Source organism: Lemur catta, chromosome 19 (genome assembly GCF_020740605.2).
Source record: "Lemur catta isolate mLemCat1 chromosome 19, mLemCat1.pri, whole genome shotgun sequence".
NCBI lineage: Eukaryota > Metazoa > Chordata > Mammalia > Primates > Lemuridae > Lemur > Lemur catta.
Window position 1 is genome coordinate 16,446,949 of NC_059146.1, and position 23,411 is coordinate 16,470,359.

The 23,411-nt window shown below is 36.8% G+C and overlaps 1 protein-coding gene and 1 long non-coding RNA gene across 5 annotated transcripts in view; one reads left to right on the forward strand and one right to left on the reverse strand.

The window, feature by feature from the left end:
- Window positions 1–1,531: 1,531 nt before the first annotated feature.
- On the reverse strand, window positions 1,532–2,819 carry LOC123624732. Of its 2 annotated transcripts, XR_006730191.1 has the most exons (3): window positions 2,488–2,667; window positions 2,266–2,388; window positions 1,532–1,938 (listed from the first exon to the last, which is right to left on the reverse strand). It is a non-coding gene; the product is annotated as an uncharacterized LOC123624732 (long non-coding RNA). The 2 variants fall into 2 exon arrangements; XR_006730190.1 differs by lacking the exon at window positions 1,532–1,938 and having other exon boundaries at window positions 2,138–2,388; window positions 2,488–2,819.
- The window catches only part of USO1 (USO1 vesicle transport factor), a 55,966-nt gene continuing 35,286 nt past the window's right edge, over window positions 2,732–23,411 (forward strand). For 2 of the 3 annotated variants that reach the window (XM_045532831.1, XM_045532832.1), the window contains exons 1-4: window positions 2,732–3,094; window positions 10,230–10,316; window positions 10,398–10,462; window positions 16,684–16,760. In XM_045532831.1, the coding sequence (XP_045388787.1) occupies window positions 3,029–3,094; window positions 10,230–10,316; window positions 10,398–10,462; window positions 16,684–16,760 (295 nt within the window). In that variant the 5' untranslated portion in view covers window positions 2,732–3,028. Of the gene's footprint in view, window positions 3,095–10,229; window positions 10,317–10,397; window positions 10,463–16,683; window positions 16,761–20,254; window positions 20,304–23,411 lie in introns of those variants that run through there. The other variant, XM_045532833.1, reaches the window with a different exon arrangement.

Here is a 23,411-nt window from a genome sequence, read left to right on the forward strand (position 1 = left end):
GCTCCCCTTTTAGACACTAACTGGAGGACAAATTAGCCACTGCACCCTCTCTGCCTCCTCTTGAGGCTGGAGATAGGGAACAGCTCAATACATTCTCAGATATCAGAACAGAGGAAAGACTGTGGGGCCAGGGGACATGGGTGACTCCACCCTAACCACCCAGCTGTCCATCCCTCCTGCCCACAGTCCCTCTTCCGCAGATGATGCTGTTAGGGAAGAAACCGGTCAAATGAAGGGAAAATTCATAGTAAGCTGTCACGACTATACTCACTAAAGTATAGTCATCTATTATAGTCGCCAAAGTTTAAAACAAAACAGGAAGGAAATGGCTGGGCGCAATGGCTCATGCCTGTAATCCTAGCACTCTGGAAGGTCAAGGTGGGAGGATCACTTAAACTCGGGAGTTTGAGACCAGCCTGAGCAACAGCGAGCTCCTGTCTCTACCAAAAAAAAAAAAAAACTAGCTGGGCATGGTGGCACATGCCTGTAGTCCCAGCTACTCGGGAAGCTGAGGCAGGAGGACCACTGGAGCCCAGGAGTTTGAGGTTGCAGTGAGCTACGATACTACTGCACTTTACCCAGGGTGACAGAATAAGACTCTGTCTCAAAGAAAAAATTAACAACAACAAAAAAAAAACAGGACATTTGACAAGGCTGGTGCCTTAAAACAACTTTGCCAAAATGTCAAGGCACTGTGTTTTATCACCAAGTAAGGGCAGTAGTAGACGTCCATGAGTCCACTCTATCTCAGAGCCTCATGCGTGATGATAGGGTAGAGTGGGGCTCAGAGAGGAGTAAGGCTTAGGGGCTGGGTGAGGTTCTTTGCACACATTACTTGGTAATTAAAATTCTGAGTATTTATTGGTTACTTTTTTTAGGCTACAACAAAATGCCCTCATGGAAAATGTCTGAAGTGAAATGTCAAGTGTCTAGTTTTAAAGCATAGGACAATGCTTAGCGTGCAGTATTTCTGGCAGCATGACCCCACCATTCATTCTCCAAGTCACCCAGGCTTAAAACCTTGGCACTAGGAAATGAATGTTCACCATAGCCTATGATGTGTGTTCTCTACGATTCCACTTTACAGATGAACAAAGGACCTCCTCCTCAGCATAATATACATGTATTCTTTCAATGATTTATTCATTTTTCCATCACAATCACCTCTTATGAGACAGTGGTAAGCAACAGAGATATAAAAATGAATAACATAGTCTTGTCCTTAAAGCATTTATTGAATGCCTCCCCCAAACAGAGAGTCTTAATAAATGTAAAGTGCTAGCATATAGATATGCATCTGGATTTCAGGAAAAGCTTTCAGGAGATGATGCCAGAGTTGAGTCTTAAGGAATTAGCAGGCGTTTGCTTGATGAAGAGGAAAAAGGGGAAGGGCATATCCAGGTATAAGAGAAGTGCCCAGAGAAGGGAGGGCAGGAGCTGTGGAAAGGTGGGCAGGAGCCAGATCATAACAGGGCTTTATACCAAACTAAGGAGTTTGGATTTTGGATAAGAAGAGGACTGACATGAACAGATGTTTTGTTGTTGTTAAGCTCATCCAAGGGTGGACTGGAGAATGGACTGGAGGGAAGCCAGGGCTGAATGCAGACAAACTAGTTAGCAGGCTATTGCTGTAACCTCAGTGAGAAATGATGAGAAGAACACAAACCATGTCACAGGCAGAGAGGATAGAGACCAGAGGACCTATTTGAGAAATGTTCTGCGAATAGAAATGATAGGGCTTGACCATTGATTGGACATGTGAGAGCGGAAGCCAGAGTCTAGGATTCTTCCCAGCTTCCTCCTCCCAGCTTAAGCAATTATTTGGATAGTGGTACTATTGAGCATAGCAGGACACACAGCAGAAGTATATTGACTTTATTCCTTTAAGGGAGGCAGGGGAAGATGATGAGTTCAATTTTAAATGCTGAATCTGAGGACCTGTGGGGGAATCCAAGAGGAGAGGTGCATGAGTCAGTTAGCTAACTAGATTCTGTGCTTTTTAGGCTTAAGAAATTTACAAGACTATTCCAGAAGCATGTGTACCTGGCAACCTCACTGCAAAAGGAACAGGCACACTGATTAGAAAAAAATGACATTTTTGCATGTTTTTTAAAAAAACCACTGAAAACACAGGGGCTGAGAATTAGCAACAAAACATTGTTACTCGCTGCCAAATTGACACTGCAGAACAATGTACTCCTTCAGTAAGCTAAATGCAGGGTTCGATGGGTTTGCTCCTCACAACACCTGAAAATAGCAGCGTACCTGGTGTTTAGATATAGGAATTCCTTCTAGCAGGTTTGAAGAGCAAGAGCTGAGAAATGCGCCCCCCAGTGGCCGTGGGATAAGGGGTCTCTAGCACCCTTTTTTTTACCACCAAACAAAGCCCTGTAAAAAAATGCCATTTACCGGGATCAGAAGGCCACAACGCTTGTACTGCTAAAACGCAAAACCAAACGAACTCTCCCAGGGGCTGGGACCCCTTACCTGTCACGTCGGCCGATGGAAAATTTCACTTTCGACTCAACAAAATAAGACCCCAGATCTGCTAGCTTGCAGTAAGTCCCTCTCGGCGACAACTAGGAACCCCGCCAGCCGAAACGCGCAATCAGATGCTCTGCAGCCTGCAGGGCCCGGCTTTGACCACGTGGGTGGCGGTGGCCAGCAGGAAAGATCCGCGCAGGGCGGGAGTAGGAGGTGTGTCCCTGCGGCAGGAGGCGGGGCCTGAGTGGTGGGCGGGGCCTTCGGCGGAACCGGGCTGCAGGGCTCCTCTCGCCTTCTCTCCCCTTTTGCCTTCGCCCTTCGAGCCGCCACGTAATGCCACGTCCCCGCGCATGCGCATCTTGGCCAGTGGCGGCGGCTGTTTCCGGCCTTAGGGGGCTGGAGCGGCCGCCGAGCGGGCGACAGAGGTGGCGGCGGCCGGGGAGCGCAGAGTGCGGGCTTGGGGGCCAGGCCCTGCGGACGCCAGGGGAGGTGGTCTTCTTTTCGTTCCGTAAGGAGCCGGTAAAGCCGGTAGCTGAGCTGCGAGATGAATTTCCTCCGCGGGGTCATGGGGGGGCAGAGCGCCGGACCCCAGCACACAGAAGCTGAGACGGTGAGAGGACCGCGGGTCCGGGACTTGGGGAGGGTCAGGGCAGGGACGGGGACGGAGGACTCGGGGGCCCAGAGGTCACCTCTCGCGCCCCATCATGGATTGGGGATCCACATGCCGCCTTTCCCTTTGCCTGCCTTCCTCTCCTGAAACCCCGGAGTTATTGCTTCTCGCCCCCAGCGCGGTCCCCACCGCGGCGGCTCGGCGGGGCTGACAGCAGCCGCGCTCCGCAGGCCCCGCAGCTCGGGGCGAGGACGGTGGTCTGCGGGCGGTACCGCTCGGGAAGGGCCCGATACCGCGCAGAGGGGGCCCGACCTGTCTCCCACGCCCCTCAGGGCCGCGGACTGTTCCCCACTCCTCCCTCCTTGCCTTTCGCCCTGTCTCCACTGGCCGAGAGGGGTCCAGTGAAGTCCTGCGTCCTCTCTCGTAGTCAGAAACCCGGGCTTTGGGGAAGATTGCAAAGTTTAAAACCCAGCTGTTGGTGAGATCGTGTGGCTAAGAATAAAACGATATTCTTTGGGGCACAAAGCCACCTGCTCCTGTCCCATCAACTGGAAGGACGGTCGTTCTGCTTAGTTTTATTAGTTCAGACCCCGCTTTTTGGGCTCATGCAAATATATGTCATTTGGCAAAAACCTAGTTGGACGTAGTTGGGATCTTTCGCGCTCTGGGGAGAAATCTCCCGTTTTCTGCCTGAATGATACGATTTGCAATGTCATTAAAAAAATTGTTAGCTACTGAAAACAGTATTTGACAGTTGCTAAGATTTTAGGTTTAGGATAAACTTATTTTGAAATTTGCGTAGTGTCTAACGGAACTAAAGACCTAAGACTTTTTAAAAAATAAATTTTTTATTTGAGAATAATTTCAGTGTCCAGGTATGACGTTTTAAAGGCAAACTTTGGATAGTCGTCATGGACAGAACTTTGTTACTGGGAACCTGAAGGGTAATAATAGTAGCTTGAGCTCCTACTTTATGCTAAGTACCGTGCTGAGCTCTTTATATTCCACGTTCTCCTTTGATCCCTAACTACTCTGCAAAATGAGTGATAGTATCCTTACTTTGCAAACGAAGAAATAAGGCTTAGAGAAGTGAAGTAACTTGACTAAGGTTACATTGCTAGTCATAGAGCCAAGATTCAACCTCAGTGTGGCTTACTTTAAAGCCTAGATTTTATTGCTGATGCCCGTATTTCAGTGTTTATCTGGGAATTTGGGAAAATTATATAATATTATTAAAATTAACTATGCAAGTCTAGGTTAGAATTGTTTAAAGCAAAAGTTTAAATCTGGTGACTTTCCCTCATTTGAAGATCAAGATATCTCTTTCACACACACAATATTTGGCTTCACTTGTGCATTCCCACTTGGGAACAGGGCAGCCAAGTAAAGACCATATTCTCTCCAGATTACCATAATCACAGCCCGCCTCTTCAGATCTTGTTCATTTATTTTGTCTGATATTAGTGTTTGAGACACCAGGTTGTTTTTTTTTTTTTTTTTTTGAGACAGAGTCTCGCTGCTGTGTTGCCCGGGCTAGAGTGAGTGCCGTGGCGTTAGCCTAGCTCACAGCAACCTCAAACTCCTGGGCTTAAGCAATCCTACTGCCTCAGCCTCCCGAGTAGCTGGGACTACAGGCATGTGCCACCTTGCCCGGCTAATTTTTTTTCTATATATATATTTTAGTTGGCCAGGTAATTTCTTTCTATTTTTAGTAGACACGGGGTCTCACTCTTGCTGAGGCTGGTCTTGAACTCCTGACCTCGAGCAATCCACCCACCTCAGCCTCCCAGAATGCTAGGATTACATGCGTGAGCCACCGCGCCCAGCCAAGACACCAGGTTTTGAATTATGGTTTATTAGAACTTGCTTTGGAGTTAGACCTTGATTTGATTCCTGGCCTTCCACCCCTGATTGGATTGGACAGGCAAGAGATGGCTGATACTCTCTAAGTAAAATGAGGAAAGTACCTGCTCTTCAGGATGTAGTGAGGATTAAGTGAAATAAGAAATACCAAGAGCCTGGCACTTAGTAGATGCTCAATAAAGGGGAGTTTTTACTGTGTATGATTTAGAGGAAGAATACCCTGGTTTTTTTTTTTGTTTGTTTTACTTGGCCTGTCACAGTGACTTCTATAGAAAAGACAGGGTAGAATTTATCACAGAGTGTAGGATTTTAAAGCTGGAAAGCCCCTTGTAGTTCCTCTTCGTTTTACAGGCACAGAACACCAAAGCAGCTTGTACAGTATTGCAGAGTTGGAATTAGAACACTTTGATCTTGCCACTGTGAATGGAACAACATAGTTTTTATATCATTTCAAAATGAAGTTGTGAGTATCACTTCTGTCTGTTGTATATATACTGAAAAGAAAGTTGTTCATGCCTAACTTTGGAAACTTGGAAAAGTAATTTGTCTTCTGAAATTTTCCAAAATTGGAAAAGTACTTTATCATCTGAAAAGAATTCATTTAGTCTTAGTTACAGCATGAATAAAATTTGTTTCACCATCATATTCCATCAGAAAGTACAACAGGTATAAGGGATCATGGGTCACTAATTTAGAAGTATTTATAGAGCATCAATGGAGTGTGTAGTACAATGTTAGATGTTTTAATTGGTAATTTGATCTGGTCTGGATATTTGAGTTACCAGAGCTTGGAACCTCTAACTTCTATATTATCATTTAGTATTTTGTATTTTTTTTCCATTTCTGCAAAATTAAGTTTTTTTCATTGTGGTTTTCCATCTTTTTTGCTTCTCTCATTTTTTTCCTCTTTTCTTTGTCTAAATTCTACCTGTACTTCAAATTCATCACCAGTGTCTTCCCTAATCTGCACCCCCCACTTCTTTCCCCCACCACACTGCAGATACTCTTTCCCCTCTGAGTAATGTGTATTTCTTATGCTTTCTACCGTACACATATCATCCTTCTAGACTTTTAAAGTGTCTGTAGGGCAGGGTTCATATGTATTTTAATGTTTTTCCATAGCAGTAGATGCTGAATAAATACTTCTAAAATGAATTGATTATAGTTTTATTTGAAAGAAATCACAGATCTGAAATCATAGCAACTTACAAATTATTAGGACTAAAACAGTGCTTTTTAAAGACTGGGAATCAAAGTTCTCAAATGAGTGAAGTCGGTTGTGTCAAACTTTTTTTTTTCTTAAGGGATTTTTGACAGGTTTATTAAATGCTTTGACTGCTTTTTTGCTTTTTCATATTGAACCTTAACTATCTTCTAAAGTGTGAGAGTAATATTGATTGTACAGTACCTAGTTTTTCACACTCTTAGAGTAACTTTGGACTGATATTAAGATGTCCTTTAGAATCAGTCAAGTAGTAAATCTCAGTATCATAGGATAGTCAATTCTATAAAGTACTTGATATTTTAAATTCAGAATTTCATCCACATTAAACTTAGAGTCATGTGCTTTAAAATTTGATTTCTCTTTCTAATTTAAGATAGAGAAAGACCCTGATTTCTGATGACTGACACCTCCTTAGGCTTGACATAATTTGCTTGGTGCAAGTACTATAAGCACTATTATAGTAAAAATCCCATTCATGCTTTTGTTTTTTGTGGTTTTTTTTCCTAGACCACCAGGGACTACTCATGCTATTGTATGCTCGCATGTGCTTAGTTGTACATCTACCTTCCAACTAGTACGTTTTTTAAAGCTAGTTTTTTGAAAATGCCCAAAGAAGTGCTAACTACATTTGATGATAAATCATAAGGGCGTTTTCTGTTCTCAAGTTGGATCCTGAGGCGTGGAGGTTGCTAACGTCCAAAAAAGGTATACAGAACTACTACACTGTTATGGTGTCTCTTTTTTGATCATACTTTGATCAGCTAGCTGAGGAAGCAAAAGGGCTAAACTCTTTTAATACAAATCATTATTAAGGAGTGTGGGCTTAAATTTAGATATAGTTTTGGTTTGGTCAAGCCAATTTTATACTATGTTACTATAAATGTGTAGGCCGAAACTCCAATTTGGGTTGATGTTTCATATTCTACATTAATAACCAGGTCAATGTCATAACTGGGATGTGTTTTCTCTCTTGGCCTGTCTTGCAATAACAGTGTCAGAGAAAACCATAATAATTTGTTTTGATCACTTCTATATCCAAGCAAAGATGTCTTTTATGCTCTTTTTAGGTAATGTCTGTTGAATACTACATGGCATTTTTTAAAGCTAATTATGTAGATTATTTAGGGTGATTTATAAAAATTGGAATCATTTCAATTTTACATATCCTGGCATTACCAAGGTATGATCCAAAAAATTTGAATAGATATCCTTGAAAAAAGAATTTTGTCAACAGAGAAGTGTGATGTGTAATGATAAAAAACAAAACAAAAAACATACTTAATCACTAAAAAGAAAATAAAAAAACAAAACAGAAACCTCTAATGTTTATACAAGATTTGATAAGCAGGCACTGTGTTATATTTTTAAAATGGAGATACAAAGTAAGCTATATTTGCCAAATTTTTTGCCAGATCCTTCTTTTTCCTCCAGGAAACTTTGTAGGTCTAGGAGTTTGAAAAACGTACTTAGGGAAAAATTGTCCTGGAGGATATATAAATCCTGATGTTGTATGGTTTGAGAAGTAATTGTAATCACTCTTGAATCTTACTATCTTTTAGGAGAGACTATAAGAGTTTCTCTTTTTTTATGTGTTTACCTTTTATTATTATACTGCTTTGCATTCTGCTCTTTGTCTATAGTAGATATAGAAAATTTATGCTTATTATTTTTATACCTCAAGCAGAAATGCCATAAACTTTCTTTGTGTTATTCACAAAGTTATTCACCTTTTATTTGAAAACTTGTGTAGTGTTAGATTTTGAGATGCTAACATTTATGGTAGAGTATTTGGTAGATTTCTTGCTTAAAAGGACGTTGTTTTGAAAAACATAGTTCATTTCTTGGAGAAATCATGGAGAATAAATGAAGCAGTATATTACCTTGGCTGACTTCTAGGTGATTATAATGGAAATGGATTGTATTAGATTTATTGGATTTGTCTGCAAAGAGACTTGTGTTTGACTTTGTAGTGTTCCCACATCTTTTTTTAGGTTATTATAATTTAGGTCATCTGAAGATAAGATCAGCTTTTGCTTTTTTTATAAAGTCTTTTCAGTTAGAGGGTTCAAGACAAATTAAATTTCTGGTTCTTTTTTTGTATTCTAAAATAGTATTGTTTTATTCTATTAAAACATTATTAATGAATTAACTATTAGCATGAATTATTTTTTAGTCCTACAGTAAATAGTCATGGTTAGGGAAGTTCTGTTTTAGGAAGGTACAGCTATGTTTTAAGCTTCGTGAAGGCAAGGACATATAAGGTGCTTCTGATTTGTTTCCTTTTTCTATTGCAGTGATTGCAGTGATTGTTCTTGTACTTAAGACGGCACATGTATATATATTGCTCTAGGACAAATTTTTAGAAGTTGAATTCCAAACAGTGACTGTTTCAGACATTTTATTCTTCAGGACCCCAAACCTTTTAAATTCAGTTCTCTCAGTTATTCCTTTGCCTTCTTATTTATCCCTTTAGGTCTTTGCCCATTGCCATTACCCTAATGCCTTTTTTTTTTTTTACTTTATTCCTTGCCTGTTATAATGAGCTGGCATGTCTTTTCTGTCTCTAATCTGTTTCCATCCCAACTTGTCCTTATCGTCTCAGCCAGATTAATTCTTGAAAGAGTAAGTACATTAATTCCTATAGTTTTTTTCTTTTTCTTTTTCTTTTTTTTTTTTTTTTTGGAGACAGAGTCTTGCTCTGTTGCCCAGGCTAGAGTGTCGTGGCATCAGCCTAGCTCACAGCAACCTCAAACTCCTGGGCTCAGGTAATCCTCCTGCCTCAGCTTCCCGAGTAGCTGGGACTACAGGCGTGCATCACCACTCCCAGCTAATTTTTTCTAATTTTAGTAGAGACAGGCTCTCATTCTTGCTCAGGCTGGTCTCGAATTCCTGAGCTCCAGTGATCCTCCTGCCTCAGCCTCCCAAAGTGCTAGGATTACAGGTGTGATCTGGCCTACGGTTTTTATAGTACAGATTTTTTTCTTAAGTAATTAGTAGCTTCTGATTATGACTTTCCAAAGTAAAGCTCCAGTTTCCTTAGAACAAGGAACTACCCTGGCTAGACTGTTTAGTCAAAGGCTTGTCAAGGTCCTTAGTAGACAGTTGTGCAAATGAAGCTTTTCACAGAGACTGCATTGTTATGGCCCCTTTTGTACCAACAAAAATCTTATAGTCCCTGTAGTTTGCAACAGATACTCAGACTCATATTGCTCTGCATAGGAGAAAAAGTGTAGACTTTGGAGTGAGACATCTGTAGCTCAGTTAGATTCTGGACTCTGCTGCCAAACTGGCAGTGTATTTTCTGGTGCATTGCCTTAATTTCTTCTGTAACATGAGTTTATTAGTTTGGGCATTGGTTCAGCTGCTGTAATAGAGGCCAGAAAACAGTTGTCTAACCAAGATAAAACTTTGTGTCTTTCTTTAGTAAAAGTCCGAGCTAGTAGGCAGTCCCTGTGGTAGGGTAGTTCTGCTCCTTGGGATGGTCCAGGGGCCTATGTGCTGTTTTTTTATCTTGTTCTGCCATTCCTAGGATCCTGCACTTGTTTGAATTGTTGTATGGTACCTCGTTACCATCAGGTTCAAGTTCCAGGCTGAGGGAAGGAGAAAGAGGAATGAAAAACAAATAGCGTCCTTTTAAGGACATGAACTTGAAGGTACTCATAACTCATTGGCCAGAATGTAGTTACTATCCACGCGTAGCTGTAAGGAAGCCTTGGAAAATAGACTAGGTGGACAGCCATGTGCCCAGCTAAAGCACAAAGCCTTCTAATAACTAAAAGGAAGAAGGAGAGAATGGACAATGGAGTGCAGTTATACTGCATTTTCAAGTAGGGAATAAATGCAAGTCTTTGCAAAAAATCTGTTTGATCTGTGTAATGACATAACAATCTACCTGAGTAGATATTTAGATTTGTGAGAGGCCATTTCCACAATGTCCCATTTGCTGATTTCTTTTTTTAATTAGATGGTATAAATTTGGGGGATAAAAACTTCATGGTTTCTTTTTTCTTTTTATTCTTTTAATGCTATTTTATTTTTCCCTGACAGATTCAAAAGCTTTGTGACAGAGTAGCTTCGTCTACTTTATTGGATGATCGAAGAAATGCTGTGCGTGCTCTCAAATCATTATCTAAGGTCTGTAACACTTTATAAATTATTAGGTTTCTTAAATTGGATGTTAGTTACTTTAATAACATTTTCCCTTTTTATGTGTAGAAATACCGCTTGGAAGTAGGTATCCAAGCTATGGAACATCTTATCCATGTTTTGCAAACGGATCGGTAAGTCTCTGTTTAATGATTTTTCTCCCTAATTTTTCTTGAACTTTTAATTAATTTGTTTTAGAGTCAGCATCACTATTCCAGAAGTTATTAACGTATTTAAGCTATTAAGTTTTTACTTTGAGTTTTCATTTCAATAAATATCAGACACTAGATGCAAGCCACTGTGCTGAGCATTAGGCCAGACATATAAAAATGAGATGAAGTAACTTCTGATTAAAGACTTGAGACTTTGAGTTTTAATTGGGCAAATGGATGTTTGGATATTCACTTACATATACTATATTATAGTATAATATAATGTACATGTTATGGTATATCAGTTATCCAGACTTGCTTTTTTAGGGAAAATAAACTGCAGTAATAAGAGTGAAATGTTAAATCTGATTGTGTCTGAAGAGAAAGATCATTCAGCCTATTTTTAACTCTTTAAGAGATTTTATCTTGATCTTTGTTTATAATAACTATGCATAGATAGCTTTCAAATCTTACCTCTAGTGGAATGTCTTACAAGGTTTAGCTGCTCATCAGACATTTCTACCCTATCAAGATCTCTCATTGATATCTTAAATTCAGGTTGTTCAAAAGCTGATTTATCTGTGGTGCTCCTACTCCTATCTCCTTGCTGCCTCCTTCACCTGCTTTTTGCCCTGAGTTCATCCCAGTCAGTAGCACCTTTCCATTCAAGCCAGAAACTGGAGGATTCTTGTTGAACTCATCCTTCTCCTTAACCCATTATGCCTTCACAAATCAAAAAACAGCTGGTATCCATGATTTTCTCTCCATTTCCTTTATTGGCCTTAGTTCTGGCTCTCTGTATCAATCACTTAAACCATTTTCATAGTCTCTGTTTTAGTTATCTTTTGCTGTGTAACAAATTACTTCAAAAAATAATAATTCAAAATAAGAAATATTTGTTATCTGAGTTTCTGTGGATCAGGACCAGGAATTGGGGAGTGGCTTGGCTAGGTGGACTTAGGATCTCGTGAAGGTGCTGTCAAGACATCAGCCAGGTCTGCAGTCCTATGAAGACTTGACTGGGGGGCTGGAGGATCTGATTCCAAGATGGCTCACGTTGCTCCTGGCAAGAAGCTTCAATGCTTTACTATGTTGCTCTCTTTAAGGGGCTGCTTGAGCATCCTCATGATGTGTCAACTCTCTTCTCCTAGAGCAAATGACCCTAGACAGAGAACAAAGAGAAAGCCACAATGCCTTTTATAACTTAGTCTCAGAAGTCACGTACTATCAGTCCCCCCATGTTGTAGTTATTAGAAGCAGGTTAATAAGTACAGTCTACACTTAAGGGGAGGAGAATTAGGTTCTACTTTTTGAAGGGAGCTGTATCAAAGATTAAAATCACCACCACCTCCAAACTATTCTTTGCCCCTGATTTCTTTGTACTTCCATTCAGTCTGTATATTGCAGGAATTGTGTTTCTGAAATACAAATCTTTTGTCACTCACCTGTTCAATGCATTTCACCACCTTGGTGCAGTGTAAAGTCCAGTTTCTCAAACAAAGCATAGAATATAAGCTTTTTAAAGATCTGTCTAACCTCATGGCCTCTTTTTCAATTATATTTCAGCAATTCACAGCTGCTTGTTCAGTGAAGACCTTTCTTCTGGTCCACAGACAGTGTAACCCACATTGACTAACTTTTCAAAACCTAACGCATTGGATGTGTTAGGACTGTTTGTGTTATTGGCATCATAGTAGATAACTGTGGTAGACAGAATAATGGCCCACCAAAGATGTCTATATCCTAATCACCACAACCTGTGAATGTCACCCGTAGGTGGCGAAAGGGATTTGGCTGATGTGAATTAAATTAAGGACTTTAAGAAGGGAAGATTACCCCGGTACCCAATGTTACTTTTAAGGACAAGGGTCCTTAAAAGTAGAACAGGAAGACAAAAAGGTCAGAGTGATAGGAGGAGGACTCAACCTGTTGTTGCTGGCTTTGAAAATGGAGGGAAGGGGTCATGAGCCAAGGAATGTGGGTGGCCTTTAGAAAAGCTGGAAAAAAGCAAGGATGCAGATTAGTGTGACTGATATACATACTTACAATCTTTCTTTTTTATTCCGTGTGTGTGTTAAACCACATGTGCGCCTCCTCACTGAGTTTTATAAAAAGTTAGTAATGAAATGACTGACATCTCAATGTGGAAAGTAGAATGCTACCTCTTATGTAAAGTCATCTTTATTGTTATTTTTACTAAACAGCAGAAAATAAATGTGTAGATACTCTTGATAAAGGTTAAGTAATAGATTTTAAGAATTTTATTGCAAATTTACTGTGTGCCAGACGTCACACTTAGGAGTAGAGTATACCACATAGCCTTGTGAATATGTGAACAAATAATTATGTCAGAGGCTGCTAAGTGTTTTATTGTGACTCTTAGACAATAAAAAAGCAAAACTTCTGTGATCCTTGTTATGTTTTATTCCCTTTCTTGTGCTATAGATTCCCTTTCCATTTGCCTGTGATACTTACCCTGCTGTCCTCTGTTTTCAAAATGTTTTATGAAGGTTTTTTAAACTTCATTAAATGCAGAGGTCTGTATTCTGCAGCCACCTCTCTTTCCATATGCTCTTATCTTCATTACTGTTTCATGCTTCTTTTCCTGGCCTGTATAACTAACACTGAGAGTCCTTCCACTGAATCCTCTTCATCCTCAGCTACATCAAAGAAAGTCATGTTTCCTTTCGTGGCATGGCCTGAAACTCCATCCTGCTGTGGATCTGCTTCCCTATGACCACCATCTTAAAGAGAGACTGCTCATTCTTCTAACTCCCATACTCAGGCCCCAGAAGTTGTCTCTCACTGATATTTCTAAGCCATGACACCTCAGTAGTTTTATTTTCTTTTACTTGTGATATAATTTGTATAGCTTACAGTTCGCCGTTTTAAAGTGTGTATTTTAGTGGTTTTGGTGTATTCACAAAGTTGTGCAACCATCACCACTATCTAATTCCAGAACATTGTATCATATACCCATATATCCACTGACTGTACCCATTCTATATTTCCCCCTCAACCCCCATACTTGACAACCACTACTCTACTTTCTGTCTATAGATTTTTTAGTATGTTGGACGTTATATATAAATGGAATCATACAATGTGTGGTCCTGTGTCTGGCATCTTTCACTTAGCATAATATTTTAAGGTTCAGCCATGTTGTAACATGTATTAATACATCATTTTTTATGGCTAAATAATATTCCATTGTGTGGATATACCACATTTTGTTTACCCATTCATCAGTTGTTGGACATTTGGGTTATTTCCATGTTTTGACTATTTTGAATAATGTTGCTATGAACATTCAAGTATTGGTTTTTGTATGAACATATGTTTTCAGGTCTTTTTGGTATTTACCTAGGAGTGCAATTGCTAGGTCATGGGATAACTCTGTGTTTAACTTTTTGAGAAATTGCCAGTCTCTGTTCCACAGGGGTTATACCTCTTTACATTTTCACCAACAGTATATGAAGGTCTGATTTCTCCACATCCTCACCAATACTTGTTATTGTCCCTTTTTTTAATGGCCATCCTACTAAGTATAAAGTGGTAGTTCTTAATATTACTTTCTGATTTTGTGGTATTGATTTGCATTTCCTTAATGATTAATGATGTTCAGCATCTCTTCATGTGCTTATTGGCCATTTGTCTATCTTTTTTGGAGAATTGTCTATTCAAGTCCTTTATTCATTTTTAATTAGATTACTTGTCTTTCATATTGTTGGGTTGTATGTATATTCTGGATATAAGTCCCTTATCAGATAAATGATTTAGGTTGTCTTTTCACTTTCTTGATAGTGTCCTTTGAAGCACAAAAGTTTTTTAATTTTGATGGAGTCTAATTTATCTCTTTTATCTTATGCTACTTGTGCTTTTGATGTCATATCTAAGAAATAATTGCCTAATCCAAGATTTTGAAGGTTTACACGTATGTTTTCTTCTAAGAGTTTTATAGAGTTAGCTTATTTAGGTCCTTTATCCATTTTGAGTTAATTTTTGTATATAGTGTGAGATAAGGGACCAACTTCATTCTTTTTGCCTGTGGGTATCAAGTTGACCCAGCACCATTTGTTTAAGAGATTTTTCTTCCTTCATTGAACAGTCTTGACTCTTGCTGAAAATCAATTGAAATAAATGTTACTTATTTCTGGACTGTCAGTTCTATTCTGTTTATCTACATGTCTATCCTCATCACACAGTCTTGATTACTATAACTTTTTAAAACTATAACTTTTTGAAATCAGGAAATGTGAGTTCTTCAACTTTGTTCTTCTTTTTCAAGATTGTTTTGGCTATTCTGGATCTTTGCATTTCCATATGGCTTTTATGATTAGCCTGTCAATTTCTGCAAAAGCAGCAGCTAGAATTTTGGTAGGGATTGTGTTGAATCTGTAAATCAAGTTGGGGTATAGTGCCATTTTAACAGTATTACCTCTTCCTATCCGTGAATGAAGGATATCTTTTTATTTATTTGGATCTTGTGTAATTTCTTTCAACAATGTTTTCTGGTTTTCAGTGTACAGGTCTTGTACTTCTTTAGTAAAATTTATTACAAAGTATTTCTCTTTTTGATGTTATTTACATGAAATCATTTTCTTAATTTCATTTTCTGATTGTTCATTGCTAGTATGTAGAAATAGAATGGATATTTGTATATTTAGCTTATATCCTGCAACTTTGCTGAATTTATTAGTTCTAATAGTTTTTTAATGAATTCTTTAAGATTTAGTATATGCAAGATTATGTCATCTGTGAATAGATGTAGTTTTACTTCTACCTTTCCAAACTCTATGCCTTTTATAATATTCCATTTTCTTGCATATTGTTCTAGCTAGAACCTCCAGGTCAATGTTGGATAGAGGTGGTAAGAGGAGGGGGCATCACTGTCTTATTCCTTATCTTAGGGGGAAAGCATTCAGTCTTTCACCATTACATATGATGTCGGGTTGTAGGATTTTCATAGATGCCTTTTATCGTGTTGCAGATGTTCCCTTCTACTACTAGTTTCTCAATAGTCTCTTAAAAGTCTCCTCAAAATTTCTCAAAAACAAAATAATACATAATTTTTTAAAAAATCTACTTTGATATTTATATCCTCTGGTTGTAATCCCCTTTGATACCACATGTTTATGTTTATCAGTCCTGATCACTTCATATTCACTAATCTTTGAAACTTGTATCTCACTCTTGCTTTCCACTGTAAATGCTGTCATCATTTTATTTGATTTCAAAATTTGTTTGTCAACAACTACAAAATCTTATACTTCCTGATTTTATAAATAGTATATGTTTACCATAAGATTTTAAGAAAATAATATATAGAGAAGGGAAACAAACTAGTAGTCCAACTGGAAATAACCCTGTTATGTTTGTGTGTGTATACATCTATATGTACAAAACATGTGTAAACATCTATGCATAAAATTAACTGAGTTGTGCTAGTTTTGCTGGTTTTAAAGTTGGGTTTGTTTTTTATAAACTTATAATGTTTTAAAATACATGTATAGACACATATATACATATATATTTTACTAAATGGGATCACTCTGTACATAAATTTATGTATTCAGTTTTTTTCTGCTTGGCATCATATCAAGAGTTTTTTTAAATTACCATGTCATTAAATGTTCTTTAAAAAGACATTATTTTTGCTGGGCATGGTAGCTTACACCTGTAATCCTAGCACTCTGGGAGGGCGAGGCAGAAGGATTGCTTGAAGCCAGGAGTTTGAGACCAGCCTGAGCAAGAGTGAGACCCCGTATCTACAAAAAATAGAAAAATTAGCTGGGCATGGTGGCGTGTGGCTGTAGTCCCAGCTACTTAGGAGGCTGAGGCAGGAGAATCTCTTGAGCCCAGGGGTTTTAGGTTGCAGTGAACTATAATGACAGCACTGTTCTCTAGCCTGGGTGACAGAGCAAGCAAAAACAAAAAGCATTTTTTTCATTGCTGCATTATATGTATGGATTTGCCATAATGTTTTCTTTTATTATTGAACATTTAGTCTGTTTTTAATTTTTCACAATTATAATAAACCTCTACACATTTTTTATAGTTTGCAATCTGATATTTTCTTAGAATAGGTTTTTAGAAGTGGAATTTATGTCTCATGTGGTCTTGTTAAATAACTATCTAAAAATATTCATAACAGTTTACACTCTAACTAGCAGTGTAAAAGTATAATAATTTCTTTTTTCCAGTTCGGATTCTGAAATAATAGGTTATGCTTTGGACACACTATATAATATAATATCTAATGATGAAGAAGAAGAAGTAGGTAAGTTTTGAGTTATTTTTACTGTCTTTTCTGTACATAAAATGGGTTGCGCTAATTTTGCTGCTTTTGAAGTTGAGTTTATTTTATAAGTTTTTTTCTTTAAAAAAGACATAGGTTTAGTTCTAGAAAAGTATCTTTAGGGTGATTGTGTGTGATTTGGAATATTATAATGAGATGGAATAAGATCCTTCTTTTTTAAGTAATAATTTGCCATCTTTATATTTGGTTTTAGTTAGGCAGTATGCATATTAGCCAGTTCTGGATTAAATAATCATTTTTGTTTATTGATTGAAAATCACACTATTTTATTTGTATGTTATTATTGGTGAGCAGTGCGAAGTTTGAGGGTTTTTTCCTAATATATACTTAAACTTTTTACATAGGACTTACGTTAATTTAGAGCAACAGTTTATTCAATTTAGAAAGTGCTTTTCGTTGACATTAAGTCCGTTTGGTGTACAGCAATGTGAATCAGTTTGAAATCCACATGTATCTTTGGTACATCTTCCTTTTTCTTTTTTGTTTCAAAATACTTAAAGTGAGGTAGTCTGCCATTTAATTTATTTTATTGTCACTATGTGAAATTCTTGATTGGAAGTCTGTGTACATTTTGTCCTATATATTGCAGAACATATGCAGTGAGTAACATTTCACAATGCTGTTGAAGAGTGCATTCTTCATATCACATTGCCTGTTGCTGTAGGATATAGTGGGTTTTCCGTTATTCTATAAAGTCAGAAGGTGAATGTATTCATGCATTTTATGTATCTAATTTAGACTGAAATTATATGATCTTTCAAAATTCTAAGTAGATTAATCATTAAAAAATGTAGATGTATGTTGACCTTGCGCATATTTTATTAAAATAAAGGACAAGGAATATATGTAGATATTAAACTTCACAGAATACTAGTAATGGGAACATTGGAAACTGAGTTGTGTTGAATAGTCATAATTCCTTAGACTTAAATATCCTTTTACTTATATTTTTATTTCTCTATAATATCTAGCCTATAGTTTAACTTTATTCATTTCTCAGGGATAAAAAATATTTAATGAACATCATTTGGTACCCATGGAAAAAGAGGTTATCAGTCACATGACACTTAGATACAATAAATACAACACACTTTGAAGGAAAAGATACTTATTTTTTCTAGTTCTTTCTAAGATAAGAAAAAATTAGATGCAACACACTTGTTCAAACACATTGAAAAAAAAGACTCTTTTCTGTTTTTTTCTTTTTCCCCTAGTTGTTTCAGATTAGAAATTTAGGTCTTTTTTTTTAGTCAGTTTTCAGGGCATGATTTTCTGTTCTTAAAAAAATGTCTAACAACAGTATTTTTTAGTTAAGTGGTTTCCTTTATTATAAACTTAGAATATAATCGTGTTTAGAGCCCACTTTTTTTGTTTTTCTTTGTGTATTTAGGCTCTTTATTTTTAATTCAGCATCCAAAAATGATCCTTTGGATAAAATAGGACAAGCAATTCTTTGGATAAACAGTGGTAGAATCACTTTTTTAAAGGACTTTTTCTTCTGAAAATTTACTCATCCTGGAAGAATCAGTTTTTTAAAAATCTAGATACTGAGAAATGTGTCCTTCAGTTTTGTTATTGATACTTTCCCTTTACTACTTCATCAAAGGTAATTCTTAGCTGACATAATGAACTCTATTTTAGAATTCTTTACTTTAGGAATATTTTATAACCCTTTAATAATAAATGTATGCCATAGTCCTAAAAATATAGCGTAGCTATATCTCTTTTAGGCTGTCTCAGCTTTGACTAACATGAATATTCTTCCATGAAATTATGTTGCTTGTTTGACATTTTTAAGCTCCTATTTTATTGTGTATACTACTACATAAAAAACTATTTTCTTTATCACCCACTTTTCATTTACTTATTTTTGTCTACCTTTTCAGATGATGTTGAAGGTAAAAGATTGCATTTACATATGCATGATGCTTTTAGGCATAATTTCTGATAATATAAAAGGACACTGTCAAGTGATGTTTCTTCTGGCTGGTAAAGAGATCCAAGATTTGTTTTACAATATTAAAATTCCTTAATTAAGGAAGAATATTTTATAAACTTACATTATTATTATCTCTATGGCTACTAAATCTTTTTACTGTCCAGAATATACTATACACATAACATACTCTAGTACATCTCTTAATAAAAATGAAAGCTTTTTCTCTGATAGGACAATTTATTCAAAATTACTTTGTGCATACTTCCTGGAAAAAAATTTTTAGACAAGTTTATTTAAAAATAATATTTACCAAGTGTGTTGGTGCATGCCTGTAGTCCCAGGTACTCAGGAGGCCAAGGCAGGAGGGATGGCTTGATGCCAGGAGTTCGAGAATGCAGTGAACTATGATCACATCTGTGAATAGCCACTGTATTCCAGCCTGGGCAATACAGTGAGATCCCATTTCTAAAAAATAAATAAATATAATATTTGAATATGTATAAATATATATGTGTACATATATATTTTACCTCTATTCAGTAAGAACTGGAAGTTATTCCAATTCAGAGAATAGATATATATTGATATTGTCCCTTTAAAATAAAGCATGCACAGTAATGTTCTATTTACTGACATTTCTTACATTAATTCATAGAATTTACCAATATTTTCTTTCTTCTGTTGATGTATTTCAAGTTCCATTTACTTTTAACATTGATACTTCTTTTGCTCAATTAAAGTAACCAAGTTTTGTTGTTGTTTTACCAATTTTCCTGAGATGCTTAACTTTTTTAAATGAGGAAGGGAATATTTTTATCTCAAGTAGGTTTAAAATAGTCCGTAACAAAGTTACTTATACATAATAAAATAACTAACAAAGAAACTAACTTAAAAAGGTGTGAAGCATTACCTTTTGTGACATTTGAACCCCTTGTTTGAAATCAGAAAATACCAGAGCATGATGCCTTGACTCTTGTTAAGCTGTGTCCTTGTCGGGTTGTACAGATCAGTACTTGCTTCTATTACTGTTTTATCATATTTGCTTTAAAACTTAAGAGTCTTTTCATGTTCATTATCTTAATCCTCATAGCAGCCTGTGAGGTAGGTGGTATTTTTCTCTTTTGTAAAAATGAGAAAATGAAAGCCCAGAGATTATATAACTTATATGGTATCATCTAGCAAGTAGAAGAACAGTATTTTTTTAATACATTTTTCCCCCTTTTTTATTAGTCTTCCATAGATTTCTGATGGAATAAATTGTGGCCAGTTTTACTTTATTTTTATTTTTCTGACTAGCTGCTTTATTAAATCATGTAATTTAACTAGTTATGTAACATAACTAGTTTATAGATGATTCAGATAAACGTTAAAAATATGGTTTTTTAATTGACCACTGTAAGAAGATTATTTGCTATTCCTTCAGTTTGAGTTAGTACTATTTTTAGAATATCTATTTATAAAGTAATTTTGTTCTTTATAATGTAGGTTGTGAACTTGATACGGAGTGGAGACCCAAAGAGAATGTCCAGAAATGTTTTTGAATGTTGTTTACACCTCTGGAAAAAGTACAACTGTAAATACATTTTAAGAATACATGTTTAGTTTAAAATGTTTAGTTAAAAGCCAGTTGTATAAACAGGTCTGAGAAGTGTCCAGAGGTATATAGATGATCCCTGACTTATGATGGTTTGACTTACAATTTTTGACTTCCAATGGTATGGAAACGATACACATTTAGTAGAAAATGTACTTTGAGTACCCATACAGCCATTCTGTTTTTCACTTTCAGCATAGCGTTCGATAAATTACATGAGGTAGTCAACACTTTATTATAAAATAGGCTTTATATTAAGTGATTTGCCCAACTGTAGGCTAATGTAAGTATTCTGAGCACATTTAAGTTAGATTAGGCTAAGCTATGGTGCTCAGTAGGTTAGGCATATTAAATACATTTTCAATTCAGTGATATTTTCAGTTTACAGTGTGTTTATCAGGACGAAACCGTGTTATAAGTTGAAGAGCACCTATATAAAGGCTTAAAAAGGGCAGTCTTTCCGTTTACATACCTACCTTAGGTTTATTTTTACTATAGTAACAAGGGCCATTTCATTTTTATCTTTTTTTCATGTAACTTTGATAAATGGTCATTTACTTTTACAAGTTGTAAGTATATAGTAGAATATAGTATATAAACTATAGCGTGTAAAAAATAAATTTAGCTCTACAAGTTGTAATCTGAGTATACTAGATGAGAGAGGATGGTTTACTTGTCTCACATCTTTGCTTATATGCATAATCGATATAATTTCTCATGGTTGTGGTTTTGGTTTACAACTTTTAGATGTAATTAGTGTAGTAGTTTATAGTAGTTATAGCTTAATTTACTGCTATACTAAAAACTTTGTGTATTATTTTAATTGCTTCGCTAATTTGGGGGGACTCCATTAAGGTGAAGAAATGCCATCTCATGACTATAATGTAAAAGAAGTGAGGTATCTCTTACTAACACTTTTTAAAATTGACAGCATTAAACCAGAAGGAACCATTAATCCTTAGAACAGGACCATATTTTACTAGTTCATTTCAAAATGTGGGTCTTAGCCGGGAGTGGTGGTTCATGCCTGTAATCCTAGCACTTTGGGAGGCCAAAGCAGGAGGATCGCTTGAGGCCAGGAGTTTAAGACCAGCCTGGACAATATAGCGAGACCTTGTCTCTACAAAAAAAATAAAAAAAACAATTATCCAGGTGTGGTAGTACACACCTGTAGTCCTAGCTATTTGGGAGGCTGAAGAAGGAGGATCACTTGAGCCCAGGAGTTTGTGGCTGCAGTGAGCTATGATTCCACCACTGCATTATAGCCTGGGTAACAGAGCGAGACCCTGTCTCTCTAAAAAAAAAAAAAAAGTAGATCATAATTATATACTGATAAGCTGCAGTATTTTATATAGTATAGCTATAGACTCAATCAAAGGTATTAACTCCTTGCTAAGTTAATAGCTTATGCTCAATGTAAACATTGAATTAAACTCTTTCTGGTATTAGATCTGTGTTTCTTAAAGTGTAGCACAAAAGTTCCAGGGAATGCTCTGTGTTAAAATGGGTCCATAGTTAAATAAACATAACATACTGTATTCCCCTCTGAAGCTTCACAAAATTTACATCACTGTGGTAGGCACTAAGAAACCTTCAGTGAGGAAGCCTGTTCAACTTTGTTTAATCCAAATATATTTGTCCACAGGTGCCTGCTTTCACCAGAGACCTGTTAACATGCCACACTGTCCTGCATTTTGAAATATATTAACCAAGGCTTAAATCCATAGATTAGTTTTTGCATTTATGTACATAAAAATATTTCAGCATTTTAAAAAACACTTCTTAGGAAGCGTCCATTAAGTCTGCATGGTTTTTCCCCCTTTTGGTTGTCACGCTTAGGGGAATTAGGGAAGTGCTACTTACTGCATTGAGTGGATAAAGACCAGGGATGCTGCTAAACATCCTTCAGTGCACTGGAAGTGTTCCATGACAAAGACATCTCGGCCCTGAAATGTCAATAATGCCAAGGTTGAGAAATCCTGTCTTAGGGCTGCTGCTGCTGCTACTACTATTTATTGAGCACATTATTTACCAACCACTGTGCTAGGTATTTTGCTTATTTTGAACCCTCAGAGAAAACCCCGTGTGAAGACATTGTCCCCATTTTACAAATAAGGAAACTGAGGCTTGATGTAGTTAGGCTACTTGCCCAAAGTAACATTGCCTCTAAGTGGTGGAATATGAGTTTAATTGGTCTTACTCAAAAGTCTTTGTGAGTTGCTTCCATTTTACTGTACTGCTACTCAGGGAAGTGTTTACTACTCCATATTCTAGTCATTTAGTAAATAAACAGAAATTAGCGCTCCCTGTGTTAGTGCTCCTACTTCATTTCTTGATCATGTCAAGTTCAGAGGGTACTCAGGCTATTGGTGTCATTTAATAGTTACTCTTTCTCTTTGAAACGCTTTCTTCATTTGTTTGACAATCTCTAGTCTCCTGGTTTTCCTACTGTTTCACTGGCTGTTTCCTCCTGTTTCATTTTCTTTGTCCCTTTGCAGTTTTCCTCATCCCCACCAACTTCTTAATATTGGACTGCCTCAGGGCGCAGATTTCTTTCCTTCTCTATTTTCTCCATTGATGATCTCATCCAGGCTTGTGACTTCAAATATCATTTATATGCTCACCATTCAGACATAATTAAACATACAGTAATTGAACATATGTAAATATACAATTTGATGAATTTTGACATTTGTATAAACCTGTGATATCACTACCACCACCAAAATAGTGAACCTATCCGAAAGCTTCTTGTGCTTGTTTGTAATCTATTGCTCCTCCTCTTTGCTCCCATTCAATCACACATCTACCTTCTGTCACTAGAGATTAGTTTGTATAGGTTTTTTTCTAGAATTTTACATAAATGAAATCATATAGTATATTCTCTTTTGGAGGGCTAGGGGACCTGACTTCTTTCACTGAGCATAATTGTTTTAAATTTCATCCATGTTGTATATCATTAGTTCATTCCTTTTTATTGCTGAATGGATTCTGTTATAAGAATGCAAAACAATTTTTAAATCTATTCTTTTGGTGAACATTTGGGTTATTTCCAGTTTTGGGCTATTAAATTTTGATT